The sequence below is a fragment of the Drosophila gunungcola genome, chromosome 3R (assembly GCF_025200985.1).
Source record: "Drosophila gunungcola strain Sukarami chromosome 3R, Dgunungcola_SK_2, whole genome shotgun sequence".
NCBI classification, from domain to species: domain Eukaryota; kingdom Metazoa; phylum Arthropoda; class Insecta; order Diptera; family Drosophilidae; genus Drosophila; species Drosophila gunungcola.
In genome coordinates this window covers 10,549,842-10,561,552 of record NC_069139.1, presented here as the reverse complement: position 1 = coordinate 10,561,552, position 11,711 = coordinate 10,549,842, and the positions used below count along the sequence as shown (strand labels likewise).

The window sequence follows — 11,711 nt, the reverse complement described above, 5'->3', positions numbered from 1 at the left end:
CATTTTATGTATTTTTATTGCCATTTATTTGCGGCGCACAATTCGCAATTTATTTTTGCAATTTAACACGCGATGCGAGGCGAGGCGAAGCGAAACTCGAAACTCGAACCTCGATCCACGAAACAGCCCCAAGGACCCAGAGGGCCAGGAAATGGGGGCTCGACGCGACTAAATTGCAACAAACTGCACAATAAATGGCAACTTAAAACGCCTGCAATGCAAGTAAAAACAAAAAGCAGCAACATGCATTGCAGCAATTGTGGCAAAAGCTGTTGCCGTCATTGTTATGGCCGGGTCTAACATATATGTGTATATATGTTATACGATGCATGTACGGGTTTATTTGCGTTGGCAATTAAACGTAAATAAGCGCTTGTCGTCCGTCGCTTTCAGGCGAACGCAAAATGGTCGGGATAAATCCGTGGCAAACATTTGTATCAAATGCCAGCAAATTGCTATACAACGCATAGATACGAGGATGAAGACTCGATACAGAGAGAATATATGTGGACAGATGCTGGCAAAGGTCGACTGCATCAGCATACAAAAAGGGTTGAGATTGCTTTCAACTTTAGTCCAGGAGTAGATACAAATATTTACTTCTATCTGTATGGGAAAGCCTTGTAATAAGCAAGCAGTATTAGTTGAAAATCACACCCCTTAAAAATGTAATATTAATTGATTTCAATAAAAAATTGTTCCACAAAAATAGCTTAAAGCTCACCAATTAACCGCTTAAAGTATTTAAATAATGACACCCATTTTGTTATGGTTTTTCTATATGTTTATATAATTTATTAATACCTTTATATGTATAATTTGTTATTTGTATATTTGTAAGCATTTCATGATTGTGAAAGTGTGTGTATGTGTACATTTATGAGTTTGGTTTGGTTTCAGTTGAAGTTTGGATTATGTCAACATTTGATTAAAAGTATAAATAATTTAACTAATTATTTGGTAATTGCTTGACACACATCTTACGATAAGCACTAAACTAACATCGATTGCCTTGGTCCTCGGGGAGCTCGGCTTAGCATATCGAACTTAACTTACACTTGACCAGCAATTTAAAGATTCAAAAGCCAAACAAAAACGATACTAAAAGTGATGCAACCACCCACACTATCCACTCGTGATCTATGTGTATGTACATGGCGTGGGGTTTTCTAAAGCCTAAACTTATTGAGCAAGAGACATTTAAATTTACAAGGAGCTTCAGTTGTGGGTATTTACAGGGGGTTTTCTAGGAACAAACTATTTTAAAAACTTGAAACCCATTGATGTGGTCTTGCACGGAATGCCATGTTCTTGGAATGTTTACCATATTATAACCATCAAATTATTGCCAAATGGATCATGATCTTTCCAGATTTCCTCTCTTATTTCCAAAATGTACTACACAAAGGTACGGCAATTTTTTCTCCGTACAGCCACTTGGTTGGATCTGGCTCAGTAGGCCTTTTGGTTCGCCGACTTGTCCACGGCGGCAGCGGTGACCTCCTTGTGCTGGCCAGCATGCTCCTTGCTTTCCAGGCAAAGGCTACTCTTCGGGGGCGTGGCCGAGCGGACTGGCGATGCGGATTCCTGCTCCTCATCCGCCTCCACATCGATGGCGGCATCCTCGTCGTCGAGATGGGTTCGCTCCTGCTCCGAATCGGAGTCCATGTCCGCCTCCATCATGGTGTCGCAGCTCAGGAAGGGGCGTTGCATGAGCGGCGGCTGGGGCGGATGTGGGTGTGGCATGGCGGTGGGCGGCTTCAGCAGCGACATGGGCGCCGCCAGGCACCCCACGCCCTATACCAGCGACGAGAGGGGCGGTCGCGGGGGGCTGGTGTTGCGTGCCGCCGCATAATACTGCATGGGATGGTGGTGCGGCGGCGGCGGCGGCACAAATCCCGCCGTGGTGCCATCGTGGTAGAGCACCGGCACCCGCACCAATCGCTGGGCCGCATGGGCCATGTTGGCCATGTTGGCTGCCTCCAGTTCGGCGGCCAACTGGCGCTTCCACTTGTTGCGACGATTCTGGAACCAGATCTTCACCTGCGTCTCGGTCAGCCGCAGGGAGGCAGCGAGGCCCGCTCGCTCCGAGGAGCTTAGGTACCGCTTCAGGTCAAAGGTCGACTCCAGCTGGAAGACCTGGGCCCGCGAGAACACCGTCCGTGTCTTCTTCTTGCGCTTCGAGTTGCCGTCGCCGTGCGGCGAGGAGCTGTCGGAGGGTCCGTCCGTGCCGTCGTCCTCCTCGATGATCTCCTCGCCCTCCTCGTCCGATTCGTTGGAGCTGCTGGGCAGCAAGTAGCCGCCGTGTGAGCCGCCCAAATGCTGATGCGAGTGGTGGGCCAGGCTGCTGCCGCCTCCGCTGCTGCTGCTGCTGGTGGGCGTGGTGGGCTGATGTGGATGCTGCTGCTGCTGCTGCTGCTGTGGATGCTGTTGCTGTTGTGGATGCTGTTGCTGCTGGTGTTGCTGTTGTTGCTGCTGCTGCTGTTGCTGTTGCGGATTGAGGGGGTGGTACAGGGGGTGGAGGGGCGACTTGCTGGCCTGGTTCGAGTTGGCAGTGGTGTTGCTGTTGTTGTTGTTGTTGTTGTTGTTGTTATTCGGGCTCATGGAAGTGGGCGATGGGGGATTCTCGGTAGTGTTCGTGGAGGAACTGTCTGCAAGAAGAGAGAGAAATAGCGGAGAGAAACCATTTAGAAAATGAGAGAGAAACGGGCAGAGAGCTTAAATTGTGTTAGTTGATTTGTCAGTCTCGGTGGGTGGTGTTTCGGTGGGTGGCGGGTGGCGGTTGGTGAGTGGTTGTGGGTGGTTGTGGGTGGCCTTCGGAGTGGTTGCTCCTAAGGGTTGCTGCTCCAAGATACTGTATCTCTATACCCGTACACGTATCTGTGTGCAGAGATTTAAGCTGCAACACTTAACCTCACACTTGTCGCCCCAGCGTTTTTATTTTTTGTGTCATTCGTGATTGCTGTGGGTTCCTAAAGCGCAGACGCCGAGAGCATATACATACGTATATATACTCATTCTGATGGCATAATATGGCATAGCAATCCCTGCTCTGTCTGCGCATTAAATTACCATTTAAAATGGCTGTCAGTCAGCTTGGCCGATTTTCTTTTTATCGAAGCTTTTAGTTTTGATCTCATTTGAAAAGTTTAAATTGCCGTAATTTGCCTTGAATGGATTTCGAGCAGCAAAAAAAAAAATAAATCTCTTAATAGCAAGCTGGCTGGAAAACTTTCAATCCGTAAGGATAGATATACATTGGATGCGGTGGTAGTTGGGGTGGCAGAGAAGGTGAAGAACTTAAGGCCAATTTACATGAACAAATGCAATTGCAACGACTCTTAATGCCAATGGGGCCAATTAAACGGGCTTAAACTGCATTCCCCGATGTTGCTGTTGCAGTTGCAGTTGCAGTTGCAATTGTACTCTACTGTGAAGCATGTCAAAGGCTTTGTCCGTAACTCGATACTCGATTACAATTTGCAATTAATTGCCAATGACGATTAAAGCAGTCGTCTCACTTGGCTTCCATTCCATGCCTGTGTGAGTGAGAGCTTAAGACATTTGCGTAGTCTGCTTCTGGGGCGAAATTCTTTGAGGCATTAGTCGCCGCCGTCGACAAAACAACTTAACTTTGAATCGAATGCAACGGAATACCAAAGCACTCACAAAAAATCTTTGAAACTAAATAATTATTTTTGGCAAAACAAAACAAAAAACATAAAAGTCAGCAAGTTTGTTTTAGATAGTAAAACATAAGTATTTCTACCCAAAAAGGTTGTGTTTTAAACATGTAACGCCTTTTGTTTGTAATGATTAGTACCTTTATATTTTCAAATCAATCTAAATTGACTTTATCCTTAAACAAAAAAAAAACACAAAGAAGATAACTGAGCTGACACATTTAAAAATGTTTATTTTTTTTCGTCTAGTGTAGTGTGAGGAATGTCTGACACATCACATTCCTGGCTTAAATTAAAAGGCGGATGCAACGAGTGCTAAGCCGCTGTGGCATGTGCTCAGTATAGTTCAGTTGAGTCGTCTTAATTCGAATGGGGGGAAAGTCGGTAACTCCGTTGGCTGTTTTTAATCAACTTACCATGGGTGGGACTGTGGAAGGGCAGTCGCTGGGGGGCCCAGGGCCATCCGGGCGGACACAGGGCGGCGTAGCGACCCGCCAACGCTCCCCACTGCGAGATGAAGCCAAGCCTGCAAGGGGAAAGAAGGGGAAAATACTGGTTAATAACGCTATCAATTATGCATACTGATTATTGCCCGAAAATCAAGACGCGAATAATACCCCATCCAAGATGCGGGCCGAACTTAAGAGGCCATTAGGCATTTGCCATTTTGCCGACGGCCAAAAGTTGTTCAGCCTAAGAAAGTTGAAGCATCAAAGTTCGCCGGAGGGGCAGGAGGCACAAAATCAAGGAGGCTGGCGACCCTTAACAACCCCATAACTGACAACAGCTGTTAAGAATTTGGCCCATTCAACCCTCCCTGCTGAATATATGTACATGTATATACAAATGTGCACTGAAAGACCAAAGGATCAGGTTCTGAGAAAATTACGCTTGTAAAGTAATGCGAGAATTCATAAGAAATGCAACCAATATCGTAATTATATTCACATTAAAATTAAATTTTATAAAAATTTGGGTAACCTAAGTTTCTAATTGAATTTACATCGAACAAATCATTTATAAATAAAGAATGTAGTAAAGTTGTAAGCTTGCATTTTTCTCTCTGTGTGCGAGTGTGTAACCTTGTTAACTTACTGGCTTAAAAGCATCTTTTATAAATACATTTTATTTATTTATGCTAGCAAGACGAAACACTTTTCGTTATAATGCGTCCTATATTCGCACGGGGAAGTTCAGTTATTTGGGGTGGGTTTAGCCAGGTTTCTTTTTTTGTGACATGTCAAAACAGTCCAAATGTAATTGGCCAAAGTTGCTTTTGTCTCTCGATTCTGATTGATTCATTGGTTTTTTTTTACTTAACGTCCTTAAGCTTCCCACGCACCCACTGAACTTTGGTGTTAAATGTAAGCCGCACGAAATGCATTCTCACCGTTCTAAAATGCCAGATCGCAATATACGGCTTGGAATTGTACACTAAAGTGCCTACCCCTTGAGCTCGTTTTGCTTTCGCATTTCGCTTTTACCGGCCAGTTGGGCGGGCTAAGCTTCCCCCACAAACTTTGACCCTTTGGGCAGGTGACCCGTGCTCGGACTGTGATTTCTTTTCGAGGGTGCAACTGCAACCCAAACCCCACAGACAGACACTGTGTGTTTGTGTGTGTATGTGACATTAACATTTAGTTGACCTCTTTCGCTGCGGCCAAGGGTGCATCAGGTGTGGAAATCAATAGCCAGGTGGGCGAAAGCCACTATCGCTCTCTGCCCCGATTCCCACATCCATTTTCACTTCCCAGCAGTAATGATTTTCAATTAAGTTTACTTTCAGCCCGGCCCGGAAAATTATGAGGAGGACTCTTCAGGGGCTTCACCAAGTTGCCAGCTCAAATCACTTCTAATGGGCTTCATGTTTACAGCGGCAATTGAGAGAAAGCCGCTTTGGCTTTCGACTAGTCCGGAGGCAGCCAGAAGCCAAACCCCAAAAAGCCGCAGAAAGACGAAAATAGGAAGAGCTCCTCTCAAATTACGGACACGCCGGGAAAAATAAAGGCTAAACTCAAGATTTTGGTATTGATTTAAAAAAAAAAATGGTAATTGTAAAATTCGTTTTGCTTAAGTTAAAGTGGATAGTATAAAAAATGTAGTAGAAAGCGTATTGGTCATTTAATTATCTGTACATTTTATTTTAAAAATCATGGAAGCAATGTATTTACTTTATTATATAAACTTGATATATTTTTGTTTTATAAGCCAAGAAAAAAGCCTATTTTATATGTAGAGCTCCATATTTCCGGTAAGTGTACGCATCATCACAGCTCCTCGGGCAAGACGTAAAAGGACAAAAGAAATTACCTCAATTACTGGGGCTAATTTTGTACGACGATGGACGACATGAAAAATCAAAACAAAAGCTTGTAGCTATTTGCTCGACTAATTACGCAAATCAAGAGCTCGACGCGGATAATGAAATAAGTACAAAATAAATTTGCCCACGGCAAGCCGCGGACAGCTGGGTATTCATTTCCACGCCCATTTTCGTTGGTGTCATTCTGCGGCGGAAGCGGACGGCCATGTTTTAAAAGTGGGTGCGAGCCTGGCCCATTTTGAGACCCTCGTAGAACCGCAGAGCCATGAACCGTGGAACTGTGGAGCTGTGGAACCGTGTAACCGGGCCCCAAATCACCCCCCGCCGGCTGTCAAATGTTTGGGAAATGGGTGGGGGGTTGATGCATTTGTTATTCAGCTTTTAATGAATTGTTTGCGGTTCTCGCTTTGGGCTCCATTTCCCGGCTCGCCCATCATAATTTCTCGTCTTGGGATCCCTTTTGTCCGAGGGATAAAAGTGGGCTATGCAATTGAGTTGTTTAACATGGCGTTCGACATCGGTTTCTGGTTGGGTCTGGGTTTTGGGGACTTTGTCTCTGCTTTGATGTGCCCCCGAGCTATGAGTGGGGTTTTCTTTGTGCCGAGATCTAAGCAAAGTTCAAAGTAATGTGACTGAATGGCTGGGGTTAAGTTAAGCAAATTGCGGCAATGGCTGGAATTAACCAATTCAAGTGGCATTACCCGCACTTTTCATTCGACAATTGTCGCATTACCGAAATTGATTTAAATAAATATATTTAAATGAAAGACCTAGTGATCTGCGAGCGCTAAAACCGCTTAGGAATCGCTCATGCATAAAAGATTTGCTCACGCTAATTGGTCCATCCCGTGCGGGACTATCGGGTTCCCCCTCGAACCCGGGAATATATTATATTTTACATTGTTGACATTTAGCGGTGCGGGTTTTCGAGGGGTTCTCGACCTGGCCGCAAGAGTAGGCAAAATATTAAACACTTGAATGGGCAGAGGCTTTGCTATGCTTTTGTCATTAAACGGGATTATTAGCAATATTTCAGTGCCTGGGGAGCGGCTTAGGATATGTCCCACAGTTCTGAGGCAGCTAAGCCAAAAATAACCAAAAATGGTGACATTTGTGAAGAGTATGATATTAGTTTTTCTCTTTTTTTTTTTGACAATTTACCACCATGGGAAGCCCCGCCAAATGACACGTGACCACTGAACAGAGAACAGAGGAAAAGTCAAGCCTCAGATTCAGATTGGATGCAACTGATGGTCTGCGGAATATGTTTTGATTAAATTGCGACCATAGAAATTCCCGGCACACCATCGCGATAAGGAATCAAAGGCATTTCACCACTAAACGCTAATCCCCTCAGCGCCGGAATCAGATACAGATGGGATTGGTTAGGTCCTCAATTGCGATTGCAATTGGATTGTAATTACTTCTGCGTTTATATAGCTCTCTCGGTGAGTGGTGTGTGTGTGTGTGTGTGTGTGTAATTATAATGTCATCGTCTGCTTTTTGCGTCATCCTGGGAGAAAAGGACAATGCAGGAGCACCCTTTCCGTTCGCCGTCCCATTGTTTCCAGTCCACTCACAAGCGTATCGAGTTACACCTTTTCAATGGTATCTTCCTGCTCTCCAACGTTTTTTTTTTTTCGAAATCCCCTCGACCGACTGAATCGTAATTAAGTACAGACTGAGGAGAAAGCCCAGCGACTAATTAAAAACGTAAGCGCAACTGTCAAAATAAGCCGAGCTCGGGTAGAAAGTTGGCTCAAACTATTAAACGATCACTCAGCAATATTTGTATAGCCCGTGGCATTAATCATTCCACCCGATGATCAACTGATAAAGCAGTCACATAGGCAGCCACACGTCAGCTGGGCAAGCGCCAAGCAGCAGGAGGCGACACTTCCCCGAGGACGAGGTCCTTAATTGGGGTAACCACGCAAGGGGCACGGGACCACTGGCACTTCGAGTGGATAGGGACAGTGGCGACCCTCGGCCAACCTGACTAACTTCCCTTATCGAGGCGATCAGCGGTGTGGGCACGCGTAAATGAAATGAAAATGATCATTATTAAAAAAATGCAGAGGTCCAAAACGTCTGGGGGAGTCCCCGTCCCCTCTCACAAAATAAAAGTGCAACTTATAAATTCTCTTCGTTGTTTTTTAATTCAACACATGCGTTAATCGAGCTGGCTGGAAATTCGATCGCTCATTCCGTATGCAGCATTTTAAAAGCCGGCTAAGTGGGGTTAATATGCCAACGTGTATGATATGAAATGTACAAAAAACATATACCTATGCAGTGAGAAAATTAATTGTTGGTAAACTGGTAGGGCAACCATGCTATTCATTTTAACTAAAAATAAAACTTTGTAGATAACTCATTTTATAACTTGTTTTATAAAGTGTCGCAGAATAGTATAATTGATTGATTTAAAAATCACATGATAACATATTTGGATATAATTTTTAGCATCTAAAACGTCCAAATGATTTTATTTATATGGGTTTCCTTAAGAAAAAATATTTTTCACCATCATTGCTAAAAAGAATATGTTAATATTTGAAAAATGCTTCAAGCGAATTGTGATTCAATTTTTTCTCAGTGCATGTATTTTGTATCAATAGGTTGCATTCGCAGGACAAACAGCTGTAAGAACGTTCCTGTTTTACGGGTCAGTTTGGAGGGTCTGAGGGTTCATTCATCGTTTTGCATACGATACTGGAGCATTGTCGGTCCGTCAATCAGGCAGTCAGTCAGTTACTTTCGTTTCCGAAACGGTGCATTGAATTACAACTGGCAAATGTTATGTAACTCGATAGGCTGACCAAATTGCCGGGCGAAAAATGATAAGTTCAAGCAGTTAGGCATTTTTCTGCATAATTTCGAGGTCAGCTAGTGCCCAATGCAACTAAACACTGTTCCATCGGCCTTATCTGTCTGGAATCGTTAGGGACAAAGGACCGGTACTTTAGCCATTTGCATCTTCACCCACTTAACGTCTCGTGTAACGTTTGCCCAACAATTTTCGGTCTTATCGACCATCTCCCGGCTACTTGGTCCGTCCCTCTCATCTTTTTGTGTATTTCCTGCGAAGAGATTTGTGTCACCTTCCTTTGTCTTCCCCTAGGACGATTATATAAAATTGGCCCATCCCGAGGACGAACAAGTGGAATGGCAGCCTCTTTGGGCTCATTGAGGGAAGGCTTGACTTTTTGGTTTCAGCTTGCCAGCGAACGTTTTAATCTAGGTCGCATACACTGCGCACAAAATGGGTGAGAATGTATGTTCACAAAAGAATGCCTGTTAAGATAAGCCCTTAAAATAAACCCCATTATGTTGATGATGTTAAAAGTAACTCGGTTATACAAAAATCTTTAATTTAAGATTCTTAAAATGTAAATTAAACTAAGGTAAACTTCATTAAAATTTTCAAAATGTTCAATAAAAATGAAACGAACAATAATTTGCATTGGCAGCATAGAGTTTTTTAAAAATAAACAATTATATTCATTGTTTATTGCAGGCAGTTAAACTTTTATCCAATGAATACCAAAAAATAATAATTTTCAGAGCACAGTACGGTTTTAAAGAAGTAAACACTCTAAGCGATGGGAAAAGTACTAAAATGGCTAAAATAAGTAATTGGAAGCTATAACGATTTAAATAAATATAATATGTCATGAGAGACTGATTTAAGCATTAAATTCTGAAAAGATTTATATTTCTCAAGCTTAAAATTCATAATAAATGAAAAAAAAAATCTAGTCTTTATTTAAGTAGTTGCCTTTGCCCCCCTGTGAAACCAAGGAACACATTAGCTCACCTGGACAGCATGGCTGCATCCTGGGGTCCGCCGGATCCTGGTTGCGGCAACTGCGGAATGGGTGTTATCAAGCCGGCGGCGCCGTTCTTCTTGGCCGGTTCGCTGCGACTCAGGATGCTGGAGATGGAGAAGCTGGTGAAGCCGTTCGATCCGGTGGTGCCCTTGCCGCCGCCCCCGCTGCTTCCGTTGCTGTCGTTGCTGTTGTTGCTCAGGTTGGCCGCCGCCACCGCTACCGCTGCTGCCGCTGCAGCCGCGGAGGCGCAAGTGTTGTTGTGATTGAGGGCCTTGCTGTTGTTGTTGTTGAGGCTGAGGTGGCCCTGCACCTCTTCGCCGCCATTCCGCTCCGGACTTTTGGGCGGCGGACTCAAACGCTCGACATGCGACTGATGTTGCTGCTGTGCCTGCAACTGTTGCTGTTGCTGTTGCTGCTGCTGCTGCTGCTGATGCTGCTGGCTGGTGGGCGTGAGGGCGTGTTGCAGCAGGGCGGGATGCGTGGCCCCGTGGGCGGGATGCAAGTGTCCAAAGGTGTGGAGCGCATGATGCAGGGCCACCGGATGGCCGCCCAGGGTGCTCAGGTGGTGCTGCAGATGGTGGTGCAGCACCGCCGGCGGCACGGCTCCTCCGCTGGGACTGTGGTGGAAGTGATTGCCGCCCGTTGCGGAGGTGGTGGGCGTGCCGGCGGCCGTGTTGGGCGTGTTGGAGCGATGGGTGGGCGTGGCGGGCGGCGAACTGCCGTCGGCGGAGCGGGCCGGCGAGCGGGCCAGCAGCGGACTGTCGCGGACGGCGGCGCCCAAAGGACTCGGCTCCGGACTGGAGACCACACTGATGTCGACTTCGGCCTCGGAGGAAGACATGGCTTATGATTTTCTTTTCTGTTTTTGCTTTGGCAAGTTCTTATATTTATTTCAGCACTTTTGTTCTTTAGTTTTCACTTCTGCGTTTATCTTGTTATTATTCAGTATAAAATTTGTACAACTTTCTTCACTTGATGCGATGCGTGGCATGAAAAACTCGTTAGGGAAAAACGCCGAGCGCTACCGTTGGGAGAAACACGTCTGCACCGTTTGATCAACGTTTCGCATTTAAATTCAAATGCGGCTGTTAACAGACGCACAAGTCCTCGCCGGATTGCTGACTGCTGAGTGCCGAATCCTTCGTCCTTTGTGTCCCTGTGTTAGTGTGTGTATGTGTGTGTGTGTGTGGGAAAGCGATCGTTTAGTGTTTTTATTGTTTCAGTCTCTGGATTTTTAACCCCCGGTCTCGTGTCCGGAGAGCGTGGAACTGAAACTGAGACTGAGGTGGTTGGCTGGCAGCCCTGCAAATTCTTTTGGTCTTTGCGCTAAATGGTTTTCCACACTCTCGAGCTCACACACATACACACACACACACACACACCTACCTCATTTCTACCCCACTTGGGAGGGTGTGTCCCACTCTCTCCCTTTCTCTCTCGCTCTCTCTTTCTCTCTCTGCAGCGATAGCCCTCTCTCTTTCGCCGCCTAGTGTGCCCTCCCTTTCTGGCAGCTCTTTTCCGTTCCATTTGCAGTTTGGAATTTTATTCCGTTTATTTCGACAATTGCACTGCAACCGCACCGACAGACACTTTTCGGATTTTCCTCATTCGTTTTCCTTTTTTTTTTTTTTGCGGCGGTAGACTAGGTGAGTTTTACACCCCCGGACGGGAAACACTTGGCATTTGGAACGCATCTAAAGTGGGGGCGCACTCACCGCCACTCGGCTCGACTCGCAAAATCGTTTCGAATCGCTTCGCTCGGCTGGTGTCTATTGAAATGCCAATATAAAATCAATCAATTGCCACCTAACAGGGGGTCAAGTGTTGCTCTGTGGCGCCATTGAAATTTACCAGCCAGCCAGATGCAAACTT

The 11,711-nt window shown here is 45.4% G+C and overlaps 1 protein-coding gene across 1 annotated transcript; it reads right to left on the bottom strand.

Moving 5' to 3' along the window:
* Positions 1–776: 776 nt before the first annotated feature.
* LOC128266811 (homeobox protein Hmx) lies at positions 777–11,099 on the bottom strand. Its single transcript, XM_053003611.1, has 3 exons — positions 9,827–11,099; positions 4,100–4,209; positions 777–2,651 (listed from the first exon to the last, which is right to left on the bottom strand). The coding sequence occupies exons 1-3, from the start codon at positions 10,678–10,680 to the stop codon at positions 1,798–1,800; spliced, it is 1,818 nt and encodes a 605-aa protein (XP_052859571.1). The 5' UTR covers positions 10,681–11,099; the 3' UTR covers positions 777–1,797.
* Between the last annotated feature and the right edge of the window lie 612 nt (positions 11,100–11,711).